Source organism: Oreochromis niloticus, linkage group LG20 (assembly GCF_001858045.2).
Source record: "Oreochromis niloticus isolate F11D_XX linkage group LG20, O_niloticus_UMD_NMBU, whole genome shotgun sequence".
NCBI classification, from domain to species: domain Eukaryota; kingdom Metazoa; phylum Chordata; class Actinopteri; order Cichliformes; family Cichlidae; genus Oreochromis; species Oreochromis niloticus.
In genome coordinates, this window is record NC_031984.2 from 26,233,006 (window position 1) to 26,251,325 (window position 18,320).

The 18,320-nt window shown below is 41.7% G+C and overlaps 1 protein-coding gene across 2 annotated transcripts in view; it reads left to right on the forward strand.

The window, feature by feature from the left end:
* mtcl2 (microtubule crosslinking factor 2) overlaps positions 1–18,320 on the forward strand; it is an 86,972-nt gene that overhangs the window by 39,638 nt on the left and 29,014 nt on the right. For both annotated transcript variants that reach the window (XM_013277643.3, XM_013277644.3), the window contains exon 5: positions 17,774–17,836. In XM_013277643.3, coding sequence (XP_013133097.2) covers positions 17,774–17,836 — 63 coding nt within the window. The remainder of the gene's footprint in view (positions 1–17,773; positions 17,837–18,320) is intronic.

Sequence of the window (18,320 nt, forward strand, 5' to 3'; positions counted from 1 at the left end):
AATAGATTTCTTCATAATTAGTGGGGGAAAAATTGCCCACAGCAAAACTACAAGCCCGGACTTAAACCCTGTGTGATTATAATTAGACAGAAAGTGGATTATTAAACTCCCACTGCTGAAGGTTTCTGACAGTGTAATGTTCATGTGAGGATGCTGCTGGGCACAACAGAGAGGAGACAAATCCGTGTTGCCGCTGTGAGAGACCTGCAATCTGTGGGAGAATGAGGCAACACCAGAGATGGGAGCTGACCTGCCCCTGACCCCAAAAAGCCAATTTACAGCCGACACAGGAAACAAGTCTGTCATGTAGCTGCTTTGATACAAGCACACAGTTTAGATTCAGCTGTGTAGCGGCGGGCAAATCTAAGGGCTGTAGTTAAGACAAAACATAGGTGAGTGTACCAATTGTTTTTCCTGGCTTACTGTATATAATGTGAATCAGCATGACATTGCTTCAAATGCTCGTATGCTGAGGAGACTTGGACACATTGACTGTGTCAGTACTGTGGTTTGAGCCATTTGTGGGAGAAATATAACATGTGGGGAGAAAAGCCTGTAAAACCCTTTTTAGGGCTGAAGTAACCAAACTTCTCATTAATAATAAATTAATAAAGTCATTCATTAGGATAGAGACATGTTCTTCTTGGCACCAGATAACCATCCAGGGGTATTACCAAGATGACTGTTGAGTGTCAAGACACAGAGTCTGAGACCTAAGGTGCTGTGCAATGCTAAATGTAAAATGCTGTAGGGTAAACAGTCCAGTGTAGATGGCAAACATATAGGCTGCTTCTTTACCCACACCGTGCCATAAGATCTTAGGTCACTGGATTTCTATTTCACGCTCTTTTGTCTTTATTATGGACTGGTTCTTATACTGTGCTAGTCTACCTGGATGTGGTTAATCAGTGACGCTGGTGTCAGGATTTCCAAGCATTCGCTAAAATGCTTGGAAACTCCTCGAGTTATCTTTGGGTACTTTGAACAATCTGGTGATTGCCTCTGTAGTTTGCAGGAGGTTCAGTAAGGCACGTTCATGTTGTTCTGTCAAACAGAGGTCAAAAATGTCTTTCTTCCCAGCTGGTCTCCGTGTAGATTTGATCGAAGCGGTGAAGCAGAACTAAGTGGTTCAGCGCGGATGTGTATATGTGCGCGTGCGCGTTTTCCTCTCCTGGGTATGAATCTGCCAGAGGCTCCACCAGCTTAATTTATTACAGCCAGACAGAGAAAAGCACAGCGGGCCTTAAATGTAACATGTGGGTGGAAGACTTTGGTATTAGGAACCATCCATTTATACGAGATTGGATGGATTGTTGCGGTTCAACGAAAGATTGAAAGATCCTTTAGTCTTCACCGGGTCATTACTGTTAAACTTTGGGATCGGAAATAGAAAAATTGTTGTCTGCCATCATTGCTAGAGATTTGTACTTTTGTGAAGCAATTCTTTTATGTATTTTTAAATACATTTGCTTGTTTTAACTAACTAAATTTTTCTTTTTGAATTTGGTCCAGGGGTGCAAGATGCATAAACATAAACACTCAGCAGCTTTGTTTTTGCGTAGGAATATAACCAGAATACAACCAGTTGGCAATCAGCTTTCAACCCCTGTATGAAATAAAGAAGTATTCTGAAAGATATTTTTAAATTATTGTGATTGTAAGTTATAATGTAGTGCAGTGACGATCTGACGAACTCTCTGAACTAATTTGATGATATTTTGTTTTCTCCAAGTCTGCCCTTTCTGTTCTCTCTGTCCTTCTCGTCGCCTTTCCCTGCCTTCATTTTCCTTTCTTCTCTCCCTCTACTTGTAATTTATGACGCACTAAAGTTTATTGTCCCGTGGGCAAAATCTGCTTTGGAGACAGTAACAGCCACGCGATAAAAACATAACAGCTCCACATTGATGCCCTCCGTGTTCATTAGCGTTGCTCATCTCCTGTCGAGGGTGACGGTCGCATCCCAAGCCCTTGTAGCAGGTCATGAGGGTCGATAAACTGTGCTAAAAGCGCATTAAACTCGTTCTCTAACTCACAGCTAACGACTGAATGCCCGTGTTTGTTTGGGTGTGGTTGCGTGCATCTGTGCGAGTTACATTAGCCACAATAATCAGGTCACAGGAGCCGGTAACTGGGTTGAATAAGCTCACACTGTGCCATGTGGAGAAGATTTGTTTTTCCTATTAGCTGCTAATGTTTGTGATGTAATTATAAATGCCACATCAGTCATTGTTAATAACGCACACAGGAATAATTCAGGCTTTATTTCTGCGATTTGTATTACTCCTGAAAGACGGAAGAAGCTGAGTAAAGTGAGTGGGAAGAGTGAGAAGAGCCAGTCCTGCACCCAGCATGTGAGTCTACATCCACACCAGAACACTGGAAGGCTGTAATGTATGCAGTGGTAATAATGAGGAATTACATTTTTCCCCTAATGCACGAAAGCATGAAAGAAGAAGACAGATCTAACTTTAAAAGTAGCTTCCTGGATACAAAATATGCACGGTATGAACACATGCAGTTTTTTTTCCTCCCATAAGCAGTTATTACTGGTGGACAAGACAAGGTCACAACATTTCTTTCTCCTCAGAAAGTGAGGCTAAGGCTCCAATCAGCCTGTCATATCCTGTTTGATTTCCTGTCACAGCAACTGATTGCCTGGATTTGCGGGACCCTGATGGAAGGAGAGATAAGAAAAAAAGATGAGGGGAGCGAACGGCGAGCCTAAGAGACGAGCGGTGTGTTTAATGTCTGTCGACAAACACAGGAAATCTCTGACAGTTAAGGGAAGATACGTTTCAGCTGGTATGAGAGCACGCCTCAAGTGTTTTGCAGCTTCATTATGCGTGAGCTCAGTTATCAGGATGTTAATTAAATCTAATGAAATCAACAGTTTAACCCAGACAAACACCGGGGACAGGTTATTTAAGGCTTATGGTACAGATATCTTCTTGAATGTCAAACGAAATTATAACCCCAGTAGGAGTGGTCAACGTTAGAAGGCATTAAATCCTAATTTGCTCTGCTCTGATCTGGTTTTGCACTTGTTTCCTGTTCTGTGCTGGAGTGCAGCTCACTGGCATTGAAATGAAAACAGAAGGTATTGCTTTATTTATTATTTATGAATAAAAGTCTTTGAATTTTAAGTTAAACCAGTTGTCTGGAAATCTGGAAAGCCTGTGTATAATCTCAGCACTGTCCTCTTTTGCTAATCGCGCTGATACCACAGTTATGCCTGCGGGTGGTGCCTGTGTTTGGTCTTTGTCGTTGTGTTTGAACTGTCAGACACACCTAAAAGGTCACCAGAACCCTGACATGTCCATCAGAGTCAGGCTTTGTTCTGCTGTCAGTGAGATCAAACAGCCAGTTATTATTCAAAGCACAAAGGGCTTCACTTAGTCTGCTTTCATGAACCTCACAATGGCTTCCTGTGGCCTTCTCCTGTGGGACGGACACACTGTTAAATAGAATTATTTTTCATTTTTCTTTCATATGCATAATGCTTCACATGACAGTTAAAATAGAAAAATCAACAGTGAGATGTGATGTTATTATTTCATTTAATACTTGCGCTCTCTTTTATCTTTACATCGAACATAAAGGGAGTATCGCTCCCACAGACTGATGGAGTTCATGCTGCCAATTACTGGACACACAGTCAGCCTGTCAGACACGCTTCACTTCACTCTGCACTCTTGCACATACACATGCAGTACACTCAGACCGTTAGCTAGCACACCCCGTGTGTCTGTGTGTGGCATGTGTGAAACTGCAAATGACAAGATATACTGACTAATTAAACATGTGAAACACGCATATCAGGAAGCCACTGACCATATGCATGAGTGCAAACCACTCGTGAATGTGTGTCATATATATATTTATAATTAATTTATAGTTAAAAAGATTTTTCCAGCTGAGGCAAATAGCTAAGCTGAAGCCAGTTTTGTCAAGACGTGACATGGAGAAGGTAATACATGCCTTTATTTCAACACGGCTTGACTACTGTAATGCACTTTATGTTGGAGTCAGCCAAGGGTCTCTTGCACGTCTTCAGCTCGTTCAAAATGCTGCTGCCCGCCTCTTGACTGGTACCCACAGGCATGAACATGTAACACCTTTCCTGTCTTCTCTTCATTGGCTTCCTGTTCATGACAGAATTAATTTCAAAGTCCTAACGCTGGTTTATAAATGCCTTAATGGTCTTGCTCCCCCATACCTTTCCGAGTTACTTCAGCCTTATATTCCTTCACGGACCCTCAGATCAGCTGACCAGCTGCTGTTGGTTGTCCCAAAATCTAGGCTAAAACGTAGAGGAGAACGAGCTTTTTCAATTATGGTCCCTAAACTTTGGAATACGCTGCCTTTAAATATTAGGCAGGCATCTTCGTTTCCTGTTTTTAAGTTGCTTTTGAAAACACACCTTTTTTCGATAGCGTTCAGACTGGTGTGAGTTGATATGTTCATTATGTGTATTATTATGTTTTAATGTGAGTGTCAGTGGTTTTATGTTGTGTTTGTTTCTGTACAGCACTTTGGGCAAACCTTCTGTTTTTAAATGTGCTATATAAATAAATTGGATTTGGATTTTTGGATTTAATGCCCCCTCCTCTAAATGTATTGGCTTAAAATGTCTGTGGAGATACCCAAACCTTGTAGAATAACAGTGTATATGTCTATGAAGAAATAGAAATGTCACCAATGCTGATGAATGTTATCTTATTTGCAGATAGGCTAATATCATTTGACAAGTCTATAGGGGCCTTTATAACAGAGCATCAGTACTAGTAACACTGTGCTTGCTACTATTGATATCCCACTCAGCTTCCCAGGATCCTTTGTATCACCCTTGTGCCTAAAATACAAGTAGTGCACCATGTGTACTACTAAACCAGAGCTCACAAATTGCAAGATAATCATCCCGCAGTAATGATCCTTTAAAGATTCAGGACATTTACCCTTGAAAAACACACACAGTAATGTCTAACCCTGAGTTTCTTCCTTTGTTGCTTCCTTCTCACCGCAATCTGACTTTCTGTCTGATGCTAATCTCGGTGATGAGGTGCGCGAGGTTAACTTTGGGCTTTTCCTCCATTCCCTGTTGAAAACATAAACTGTGAGGCAGAGGGCCTGGCTGCAGGAGAGCAGAGAGGTGTTAACTGTAGATGATGCTCTCTATTTATAGGATCTAACTGGGTGCTGTTTTATGCTTTGCTGGGACATCCTCTGTCACGCACACCAGATGGAGACCCGGTATGTTGGTGAAGGAGCTTGAGTGTGTGTGTGTGTGTGTGTGTGTGTGTGTGTGTGTGTGTGTGTGTGTGTGTGTGTGTGTGTGTGTGTTTGTTTTCTCATTCACATATGGTTTCTCTCTGTGACTCTGAGGTAACGCTTGCTGTCAGATCAGGTGCCTGCCACAGAGAAAAAGGGGGAGGAAAGATGATGTTTAATGCTTGTTTAACCAGACCAGATGGCAAACGAACACACGACGACTGAAACCAACTGAAAGCCTGCATTTACAACACTTTCCCCTTAGCTTAACACCTCAGTCACACTAAGGTAAAAAATAGGACAGCAACCTCCTTGCGACTTGCAACCACTGTTTTCTCTAGTGTGACTGTACCATAAAAGACAGGTGTTCAAGTTCAAGTAGCAAATAACAATTAAAACAGTTCCATCAGGACACGTCTTTTAAGTTTTACACAAAGTATTGTTTTTCATAAAGCGTCGGGCATGATCAATAGCAGCCAAAGATGACTTCTTAAAGAAAGAAAATGTTCCTGTGTAAATAAAACTGCAAAGACAACTTAAGAGCCACCTGCAGTACAAGAGCGACTGCACAACATGACTCTTAAAACATAAAAAAGTATCAAACTTGATGACTCATTTGCTTGCAATCATCTACTAAGCATAAGAGTTACTAGGCAAGTCATCATTAAGAGTCACAAAACCCAGACTCATGTTTGCAGGCTGGATAATATGTTGCACCGAGTAGACTGGAAAAAGGTTTTTCCATGCTGCTCCCTGTGCTAAACAATAAATCAGGCTTATGACAGTTTCACATTGCCCTGCATTTGGACAGCCATTTTTAAAAATTATGTCCAAATATATGCAGAGAAATATTGTCGGTGGAGCTTTTTTCTCTGCAATGAGAACGCAAGGACGAATTGGAAGAGAAAAAATGATTGCGAGGAAAAAGAAGTGTGGCAGGGAAACACTTTACAGCCGGCAATGAGACACTCGGAATTTTGTCTTATTTCCTTTAATGCAATTATTATGACTGCAGAATTATAGTGTCATATTATTCTTATTATACCAGTAAATCTTTTCCTCATTGCCTCTGCTTCTCTCTGTGCCACCGTTGACAGTCCGTCATCATGTCACATGTTTTATGTTCTTACATGACACACAGAGGGAATAATGGTGTTTATGTAGATATATATGGTTTCTTTGTCTGCCCTTATTAGCGAAGAGCTTACTAAATGACAACAAATAAACAGGAAAATAAGAGGGGCAGTTGTAATTGGTCATGAGTCATGGTTTGGGTTTGAAGAGGTGAAGCGTTTTACTTCCTGTACTTTATTGTTTCTGATTTGTTTTGAAACACCTTCTTTCCTTTCCTCCTCCTTCTTTCCTTCTTCTCTTCCTCCGACCCGCTTATCATTCATCCTGCCCCCCGTCCCCTTCACCCCTCCCACATTTCCTTCTCCCGCTTCCGTCCTCCTCTTCGTCTCTCTGTCTTTTCACTAATGTGTTGCCAACAGGGTGCCTTAGCGACAGGCTGCAAAAGCCATCGCCAAGGCAACATATTATGGTCTGTGGTTGCTGAGGCGTTTGTCGGGAGGCGGGGGGATGTAAATGGATGCTGCATCCTTAACTCCCTGGATTTGCTTCTCAGAGAAGAGGAGGTCAGATGATCAAATATTAAGAGTCTGATGTCTGTGATGCACCTGTCTGGACGTCTTACTTAATTCTGACATCACCGTGGAGGGTCTCTACTAAAATTGCAAAATAGGCAGACGCAAATACAAGTCAGTATCAGTGGTATCAGTGCACTGGAGCAAACTGCTTATAGTGGGCACACACAAAACCTTATATTGTGTACAGGACTGTAGTGATGTTATATATTATATAGTTAGAAACTATCATTCTAGATTGCAGTGGCACATCAGCTGCAAGTTTTTACTACAATATCAGGATAATCTGGACGTTTACACCGTGGCTGCTTTGTGTTCTTGTAGATGTAGCAGTGTCTTAATATTTTGATCAAATATCAACCAGAAAATGCCAAAAATGTGCCCGTCTACTCCAAAGCCAAAAAAAGAGCACAATAGGGAATAGAAAACAAGTCCATGAGGGGCATATTTGGCGCTTGTGATTGGCACACAGTTTAACTGAATAATATTGGTTGTATCGATTGATAATAAATGGAATAAGGAAATTTTTAAGGCATTAGGACCCTGTGGACACATGAAGAGAAGGAAGGAAGGAGGTGAGAGAGGTATTTGGCATTAAGGGTTGATGTCTACTACACGCACGCACACACACACACACACACTCGAGTCCTCCTCTTAGGCTGTGCTTGCAGACGTTGCTTTGTTCAGCTTCCAGCTCTACCAGGCACACTCATAAAAACACACAGATCCCTTCACTCGCACATGTAGTGGGCTGGACTTTATATTATGCACACCCATGTTGCAGCTTAACACACACACACGCACTGTCAAGGCACAATGTGCACACTGTACACATATGAATAATTCAGATCAATACCACTTGAAGGCTGTTCATTTGCGCAAGGTCACCTACTAACACACTGCCTTAATAAGCAGAGCGTCTGGAGACACACTCGTGCACGCACATCGGCAGATATACACTATCAGCTTTTCTGTAATGGAAGTGGCTGGGAGTCAGCAGTGGTTTTAGTAACAAAGACCTACAAATCCTCCTTGCTCTGCCCCTCCTTCTCCATCCTCTCCTCTCCTCATCTTCCTTGATTCTTGATCCTTTGTTTGCCTGTTTCAGAGTGTGTGTGTGTCTGTCTGTGAAGAGCCAAAGTAAACTGAAGAGAAGGAGGCTGGTTTTCTCTTCTGTACAGTCTGGTGTTGCAGAGTATCATATCCAAGCTCTATCTGTCTTGCAGCTCTTTGTTGCTCTGCTAATGCTATGCTAATGCAATGCTAATAGACCATTCACTCTATTGGCTTAAGCTTCAATGATACGCACAGGCGGATGTGAGCTGAATCACTCTTGTGTTACATCATGTCAGGCTTAATTTCCACAGCGAAACGCCACAACAGACACGGTGGGAACATTTTAAGACGCGACACAACTGTTTCTTTTAAGTAATAGTATTCAAAAGCAACAGCACATGAATGAATGAGACTCTCAGCTCTTGCAGCTGGGCAGCCTTTGCATGGTGCTCCAGCAGCTGGAGGAGAGTGTGTCAGCTCAGCTTCAGGTGATTTCCCAGAAAACACTGAGTAATTCGCAGCAGGGTTTGGATCATTTTAATTGCACGGAGGAAAATTGCACAGAGGAAATTTCCATCAGACCTGCTGTAATTAATTAACGCTAATGTTTGACAAAACAATTCATCAGCAGAGGCGATGGAAAGGTGTTTGCATCCAGTTGTGGTTAAGCTATGTTGTGACATACTGAAAGATTAGGTCTTTTTTCTGTTTGTGTGTGTGTGTGTGAGGAGAAGATGTTAGGAATAAACTGTTTTCTACCAACACACACTAGTGTCAGTGCCAGTTCTGATGCCAAGTCAGCTTCGGTCCCTTTTGAGAGCCAACCCACATTTCTTATTAGCAGGATTTGGGGTCATTTCTGTGGGAAGAAAAATTGTAGCTAGCAGAATGTGTTGGCTGAATCCACCAGGAATTAGAATTTTTTTCAGAAGCCACTCCCACAGCCGCTGATGGCCAGTTTCAGGTTTGTCATGCTGGTGCCAGATTTATTTATTTTTTTGGGTGGAAATACATGGAACAGGTTCTTGATGGGGAACTGGCCCCACCGGTGGGAATGGCCACGTACCCAAGCATTCACAGAACCATTGTTTCACAGGAGAGGATTAAATCCAGGTAAACACATCTGTAAATACAGGTGGTCATATGTTTAGGCGTTAAAAAACAAACATGAGTGAGGATTTACAAGCAACCATGGATTCCCATTGTTTTCTCCACAGCATAACAGTACCCAGGAAATTTAAATTATATCCTGCCTTGGATCCTAGTTGTACTATTTAGCAAAATTCCCTAATAAGAGGTTTAATGTGCTCATATAGATTAACATACACTCACCAGATACTTTATAGCTACATAACACGGCGGTCAGAAGGAGCTTCGCCGTGATATCTAGCTTTTATTTTTCCACTGCATGTTTAGCAGACAACAGACGGGGAGAAATACAAAAAAGAAATGTTATTTGTACCATTTTGTCTCACTCAGTCTGCCGGGGTCGCGACCCTATCACCCAGACATCCCGAAGCACCAGACAGAAACTGTTAGATTAATAGTTTTCAGTCAGCGTGTCTGTTCCTCCTCCACATCTCCCTGTATCTCTATGAAGATGATGCAGTCGCCTGCTTTGCCTTCTTCACCGTGATGGCACCAGCCTGTTCATTCACATACAGCTCTCATTCATCAGCTTCTCTTCTGTTCAGTTTTTTTTCTTCCTCTTGCCTTCCCTGCTGTACTTTGAAAGCAGGACATAACTGGGTGCGAGCAGAGATAGCATGCAGTGAGTATGTGTGCGTGTGTGCTAGAGAAAGGCACCTTTGTTTTACGCTCCACCATAAAGTCCACACTGACGTCAACTAATTGCCGGATTTCTGAACTGGAGCCGTTTGGTGTTTCAGACGTTCCTTAAGTGAGTTTTTCCCAGGAATCCTTTTCTGATTAAAGCCGAGTTTCTACGTCACGCAACAAAAATTACATTTCGAAAATGAACGACTTCGTTGTTTGCGTTAATTGGATCCTTGCGTTTCTGCTGTTAATGCGCCAGTCTGATAGTTTTGGAAAGCTCGGTCATCCCTAACTACACTGGCTTTCCATTTTTTCATTCCTCCTCTTCACTGTTGGTGTTTTTTTCCTGTGTGATTGTGTGAAATTTACCTCCCAGTTTAAGGCAGCGGAGGCTACATCACACTGTTTATATGAAAAATGGATGTTTTTTTATTCAATAGTATCATTCATAAGAACTCAAACCAGTCATTTTTGCTATTTCAATACAGTCAGGAATGTGTCACCATTAGCTTTCAGCTGTCAAAAATGAATATTTCATTATAGCAAACATTACTAACAGAGTTTGTTGACTGCGCAGGGCTCTGCTGCATTTCATTTTACCATGCAAAGAGTAGAAGAGCAAGAAATGAAGCAAGAAATGAGCAAGTGTGACGAAATGAACGAACAAATGTGTTTGTTTTTCTTCACACGCTGCCGTTCCCATCGCTCTCTGATGTGTTGCCTAACCACGATGTTTTCAGCATCAAATTTAATGTGCCCAGATCTTGAAATTTCTACTCGAGGCCAGAGTAGCTAGTCTGACAGGTTTTATCACGTCACTTACAAATACAAATCATCTTTACTTTGAAGCCGGATGCAGCATTTTCGAAACCCTGCATCTTTATTTCTGCAGCAGTCCCCCCCCCCAATTGCTCACTGGAGGTGTAAAATCTGTGTGCAGGATTTTTATGGTAGCTCTTCCTATTTTAGAGAGGTGTGGAAAGGTCCCGCTCAATCGAGCCTTTACTGAACCCCACCGATTTGACGCCGCCACTGACCTCAAGGTTTCTCAAGGCATTTTTTCTTTGCATCTGCTGAGACCTCAAGGCCAGCCAGGCTTCTTTTATTTAATATTAGCGATGATACGAGACCTCACTGTGTTCTCTTATCTAAAAGAAGAGTAAAGATGTAAAGGAGTGTTCAAGAAACAAATCTCTGTTGGAGGATACATTTAGAGCTGCGTGTCGATACTTCTGGTCAACAAGTCTGTTCATCTTCATTCTTTTCAGTACCAAGATATGTGACAGCAGATGTTCCTGAATTCTTTCTCTGGATCTTATTAAAATATTATCCCTATACTGGTGAAAAACACAAGAAAATTCATACCACTGTGTGTGGCATTTGTGTATGGACAGCAAAGGAAGAATTTCATTGCACATAGAAATGCTATTTCTTCTGTACACATGACAATAAACACTTTGAATCTTTGAATCTTGAATCTAAAAATGATCTGCACCGTTTACATCTTATTGAAAAAGTGGAAAAAAATGGAAACTCAAACTAAAAACATCTAATTGCAGAAATAATTTGTTTATAATATCATATACAGTAAAACCACCAGTGTGATTGAAAGTTATAAGCACATTTAGAAAATGGAAATTTAGAAAAGTTGGAGTTCATGGACATAACCACAGCAGCCAAAGTGGCTTTATGCTTGAAGCGCTCACAGCAAATGGTCTTATTATTTCCTAATTCAGGACTAGCAGGGTGTTGTAACGTTTTCATGAAATGTGTGTTAAGAGGGTGTGAGAGATACTGCAGAGTATGGAGAAACAGTGTGAGCGTGTAGTAATGAGCTGAGCGGGCTGGGGATTGGGAAAACGTTGGTGTTGCTTTCGTATTATCTGTTCTGCTCCGCTGTGCTCGGAGCGGATTTGCTCTGTCTGCACGCAGTCGGGAAGAGCTGCTTAACGCTGCTTGTGCATCCCAGGAATTAAGCAAAGGGATTTTTCAACTATAAATATGATGTTGAGATGTGTTCACAACATCCCAAGCACACTGTTGTGTTTTGGTGTTGACATTGTTGGATTTTCAGTGTGTAAATAGCGGATGTGTTAATTTAGCCTGTTTAAGAATGCAAGGCAGTTTATGTCCCCAAAACAGAGTGATAAAAAAACAAGATTAATTGCCTTTCAAACCTCATTAATGAGCCAATTTAATGATTTGTAGCAGCAAGCGCTGATGATTTGTTGTGTTTTGTTAGCACTAGGAGGGATAGTGCTTTCTAATTATCTCCTCCTCTCCCACTTGTCACTCTTCCATTTCTCTGCACCACCATCCATTCTTATCTTGCACGCACACACAGACACACACCCGGGTTATGCAACTCGTTATGTGCTGTGTTGTGGCCAGTCTTTGTTCCCGGGTGTGCCTTGGTGATGATGAGACGCCAGTGTCCTGTTCTTTCATGCAGAGACTGCTCCCCTGCCTGAAACAAAGAGAGAGAGAGAGAGTCTGGTGCTTCATCCACTTCAAATAAATCAATTTTCTTTCCAGAAACCTGCGCACTCCCCTTGGCACCCACAAACACACACTTTCACTCAATATTCGAGCAATCTGATCTAAGTTCTACCTTCAGAGTAAATTATTTGCAGCAGTGCATCAGTGACTGAAAGACTCTTTTGTTTTTCTTCAGACAACAATATTTTTAAAAGTGACATAAAAGTTTTGTGATTTAAAATCTGAGTTTGCAGCATTTTGGTGCAGCCCTTCCTCAGAATTATGCATAATTATTTATATGTATTCTGTCCATGTCCAGGAAGTCATTGCTTTGTTTGTGTATCCTGTATCATTATAAAAATAATTAACATTGCAACTGACCAGGGATGTTATCGGAGCGTTCGGTTAGCATTAAATGCTAACCATTTGTTCCAGGAGAGTTTTATACATTTCATGGGGCGATGGTGGCTCAAGAGTTGGGAGTTCGCCTTGTAATCGGACGGTTGCCAGTTTGAGCCCCAGCTTGGACAGTCTTGGTCGTTGTGTCCTTGGGCAAGACACTTCACCCGTTACCTACTGGTGGTGGTCAGAGGGCCCGGTGGCGCCAGTGTCCCGCAGCCTCGCCTCTGTCAGTGCGCCCCAGGGTGGCTGTGGCTACAATGTAGCTTGCCATCACCAGTGTGTGTGTGTGATTGGGTGGATGACTGGATGTGTAAAGCGCTATACAAATACAGGCCATTTACCATTTATATAAACAGAGGATTTATTTTTTCATTTTTTCTCCCCACATTGCAAAGCTATCACATCACATCCACATGATTGGTCAGTGCAATGTTGATCCTGGACCAACGTTATTACGATAATGTGGAAACAACACAGGGATATGAGGCACACCTTTGCTCTGCCGTGTCTACTCGAAAAACAAAATAAAAGGATACCCCTGCATCAAAACTGTTGTGAACTAATCTATGAAATCAGCAAATAGCTTGAAAATGTCACAGTTGAAAAATGTTGGACAGTTGAACAGTGAGTTTTGTAGCCCAGGTTAAGAGTTTGATCCCCACAGATGCCGTGTGTGCAGCCAGCGTACACCTTTAAATCCGTCCATCCGTGTATAGAGGCAGAGAGTGGGACCAGAAAAAAGGCCCTCAGTTTGTGGGTGTAAAGACAAAGTTAGACTCCTGTCCTTACAGTCCATTTCTTTCTAGAAGTCCTTTCCTCTCTGCTGTGTCACGCCCAGGGTTTCATGCCCGGTTGGTTTAAGTGAGTCTGTACACTGAAAGCAAATCTGATTTCTTTGCAGTCTCCTCTCTCTCCCCCTCGTTCTCCAGGAGCAGTGTCATGTATTGTCAGTTAACCTGTGTGACGGGCCGTAACCTCACTCGCTGCTAAAACCATTTCCACTCAGAAAGCATGTCAGTTTCTTTCTCTCCAGTCTCTCAAGCTCTCAGCAACAGTAACATCACAATAAAGTAGATTTTATTTGATTCTTATTCGCTCACATTTTTAAATTTTTTGCCCTTTACAGATGTTGTAATTGCCACATCATGAATTGCAGCATTGCTTTGTTTAGGTTTTGCCGTTCCTCATTAGCTGCCAAACATTTTAAACATTTTTCATGGCCCTCTTCCAGACTGTCCCAACTTTCCTTCGGGTGTTTGTCTCACCGCGTTTGATCCCACCCTGCTCTGCAGTACCATACGCCATGGCTGGATGAGCTGTAGATCGGATTGGATTGGAAGGAGAAAAGTTTACACTGCTGTGACTCTTCATCCATGACAGAGGAATGACAACATTTCTCTCTTTCACGTTCCCTTTTTTCTTCCTCTGCCATTGTTGTTGCTTTCTGTCTCTTTGTCACTGGCCATCTCTTCCTCTTTCCCTCTCTGTCCTGATCTTTCCCCTTCATCCTGAGGTTTACTCAGGCAATAGTGTTTGACTTTGAAAATCCATCTATTTGCTCCTCCTTTTGGCGCTCTCTGGATATGTCATCATTTCCCCCTCACATTTTTTTTATCTGTCTCCATCGCCCCTTTCATCAGCATTTCTGCTGCAGGATCAACAGTGGGGTCACTGTAAAATAAATCCTGACACAACCTTTGCTGCTGCTGAAAAAGCAGAGGCAGCAGTCAGACGCTATTAAATATGTTATCAGATAACATGGAAGTTGACTTGTTACCGTATCTGCAGCGTAACCGTAGACCTACAGGCTGAGAAACATGAGAACCAGGCTCAGGCACAGTGTGTGTGCTTTTACATAAAATAATAATGAACATTTCAAAGCATGCTTATGTGAAAATGAGGGTGTGCACATCAAATAAACCGGGGTGCCAGGAAAAGGAATAGAAATATGTTAGGTTGTCTTTTATATTGAAGGGTAATGACTGATCATTATATTTGAGGTAGTTAATGTTAATGTCATTGCATCAATGATCAGCAGAAACATATATATTTACTATATTTAAAAGGACAGCTGCCATCACCATCCTTTTATTCCAGCTTCAGACAGTGAAGTTCTCGCTTTAGCTGTTAAGCTGATAGTTTGGTCAGCTTTATGCCCGTTGATGCAAATTGCAGCGAGAAGAACCTCTGACATAATGGTTTATCAGTTTCTGCAATCCAGCCTGTCCGGGCATTTGTCAGCTTTTACTGCTAGTTTGCTAGTTTTTTTGTTTTCCGTTGTGTAAAGAGTCAGAGGATCACACAGATGACTGACAGTCTGTTGGATTATTGCAAATGTGCAACAGTTTCCTAACATATCAGTTCGTATTCTTTAGAGCTTGTTGTGCTCCTGCCCAGCTCGCCAAAGAATCAACAGGTAAAGCAGGTTTAAACAAGTCAGGCACACTGGAAAATAACAGATATGCAGACAGGAAATGTACTCAAGTAAATAATAAAATATGCCAGAATTCTCTCTCCTATTATTGTATACGCTGGCTGGCCTGCAGTTACTCTGTGACACTGTATCATATATATATTAGGTTGTTCCACAAAGTCACTACCTAATGGGACAACTGAATGGGGCAGATGTATTGCAATACAGCTATACTTTTCCTGCTGCTGTGATCAATGATGTGTCTCTAAATGTCTCTAACATCAAAATGTCATTTTGCCTCCCATGTGGGGACAGCAGCCCCCTTTTACTTGTCTGGTATAAGAGAAATCCATATCAGAACTCAGCTAGAAGCCAGCTTTAAGTGGTCGTTTACAGAACTGCACTTTTTGGCCCTTTTCCTCATTGGCCTCACTTTTTAACTCGGGAGATTGCTGCTCACCTTTCCTCATAAAAGGTTTTAGGAACTTTTCATTTACTGCATTTTCAACTCCAATGACAATTTGTCAGACAGAGCAGCGTTTGCTGTTGCTGGAAATTCGCGGATCGCAGTGATTGCTGCCCAGCTGAAAACCTGATCCAACAGTTCTGACATCTGTTCAACCTCCAGCCAGAATCAATGGTTCCATTATCAGCCAGGCCTGTCGATCAGTGAGTTCAGAGCTTTTAACCACTGTTTGCACTCAATAAACTGGTTATAAAATGGGTTGGGAGAGTAAAGGAGGACATGGAAAGATGAAAAATTAAAAGTCAGGAAATAGCCCAAAGAATAATGAGTGGAGCACTTGGAAGAAATGAAAGAGCAGAATGGATGAAAATACAAAAAGCAGTGATGGATGGATAAGTCCAACAAATAGATAAATGTCCTTCAGTCTGATGCTTCGCTGCAATACACCTGGTTATAAGATGAAATATTTTGAAATTTCCTCTGTGCTTGATAGTGTCCGCGGAGCATTTTAATAATTCACTTAAAGCCTGGTCATTTGGGGAAAATTAAAAACGACATTGTAGATCTAAAAAATGACCCAAACAGTAGCATTTGTTTATATATTTATGTCGTCCTTTATCACCTTTTTGTTCTATTCATCCCTCCGTTTCTTTCTTTTGTTGTCGGCAGTTCTCATTGCACAGTAGCTTGTTTCCATGGAAACGGAGTGAGCCAGATGAGCTTGGCTGCTTGCACTGCAGCGTCTGTCCTGTGTGTGCATGTGTATGTGTGATGATTGGCTGTAAAGAGAGGGAAGGATGATGATTTATGATAGTCTGATGCACTGGGAAGACACTTGGACGAACAGAGGATGATGTGTGTGTGTGTCTCTTTATTCCAGCGCTTGTACCTCCACCTCACAGCTGTAATTCCACGCTCTTATCAGTGTTGATTCAAATCTCCACAGAAATGATACACATCACCACTGCAGTGACATCCAAAGCTTAGCCCAAGAGGGAGAGGAAGTGTGTCATATGAAAGAGTGTGTTTGGAATTTCATATTTCTCTGTGTGTGTGTGTGTGTGTGTGTGTGTGTGTGTGTGTGTGTGTGTGTGTGGCGTATAAGGCTCTGGAATGAGGTTCATACTTCTCTGATGTAGTTTCAGTTGCAGATTAAGGCTCAGATTTGCTCCTGTACATACAATAGTGTATTGTTTGTACAAAATAAGATAACAAGAAAAGAGCTGCTCAAACAAAGATGGTCTGGATATTTTGCCACTTACAGGTACACATCAAGCACAGATGGATAAGAAAAGCATTTAATGACTCCGGTGTGCCCATTAATGGCAGTCATGATGAATTTTAAAAAATAGGTTTTGAGTATTTTAAATATATTTGCCTAATTCTAATTGTAATGCAGGCCTAAATCTGCCTAAAAAGCAGATTTGTATCCAATGTATCCAATGTCTCATCATCCATTACCTTCTGTACTTTTGAAGACACAACATCAATGTTTGTGCTGACACCATTTTTTAAAAACCAGGAATGACTAATGTCCTTATCCGGTCCACACTAGAAGTCTGATTTTGCTCTTTATGTGTGTAAAAAGGGCTTTTTCTCTGTTGTTGCCTTTCACACTTTAAGTCCTTGACATTTATACATTGTGACTGCTCTTGTAGTAGTAGAGAAAACCCAATTTGTTCTACGCATGCATCTTTTTGTGGCAGCAACCTCAGTCCTACCTTTAAGCCTCAATAAACTCTGAATGGGTTTTAAAAGAAAGGAAAAAAATCATTTGAAAGGAAAGCTACACTGCACTATGCTGTAAATGGAATTTTTAATGTTTTTAACTTGGATGTTTTGACATAGGAAAGGGATTATTAGCCTCAAATATCCATCAATTTTCTACATATTAAACAAACACAATAGAACATGGTAATTAGTGAACCTAAAAGATGCTGGCAGTCCAACGTGGTCACCTTTGGTCAAAGCCAAGGTAGCTGTTTTTCCGGTATTTAGACTTTAGACTGCGGCTTCATGCAGTTACACTGACTTAAATCTGTTATTTAGTGACGTTAAAGTGCAAAAGAACCCAAAAATGATGTCCCATTTGCTGCACAAAACAACAGTGATGCTGACAGTTCAGATCACCACTTTTTTGATGGTCCTAAGTCCCTGCTCTCTCGTCTTCCTTTCAGACTGAATCCATTCTTCATTTTATTGAAACAGTTCACAGTCGATGTGGTGTCAAGTCTTACTAATAAGGCTCTGTGTGTGTCTTTGTTTCAGAACTCCCAGAAGAAACGAGGAGCACGACCCAACAACAAACCTGACAAGAAGCTCGGCCCACAGGTAAGGACCGAGCACGCTCGCACACGTCTGTGTGTTACTCCAGAAGGTTTAACAAATCAATACGAGACACAATGCGTTGCAGTTTGAGACACTTATAGCAGGAGAGCGAGTGGCATTGATATGAATGACGAGCGTGAGAAGTTACGTCTGTAGGTTTCAGGGACGGAGGGAAACCTTTACAGAGCTATACCGCTCTGTGCGAACACAGAGTATAACTCCTCCAAAAGCATCTGCAAGGCTGTGATATAATACAGCTTTCTTTAATAGGTAAGCATTCATTCAGGACATTCCTATTTATTACAGCGAAGCTCCATTCCTGCCTGTCCAGACATCCACAGCTAACGATAACAGCTAAAGATATGAAATATAGATATTAAACTGTATCATATTGTGGTGTAGCTTTTAGTGTCAGCATCGCCGCAGGCAACTGTCACCTCTCTGGAAATGTAATCGCATGTGCTGCAGGTGGGCTATGGCTGTTATT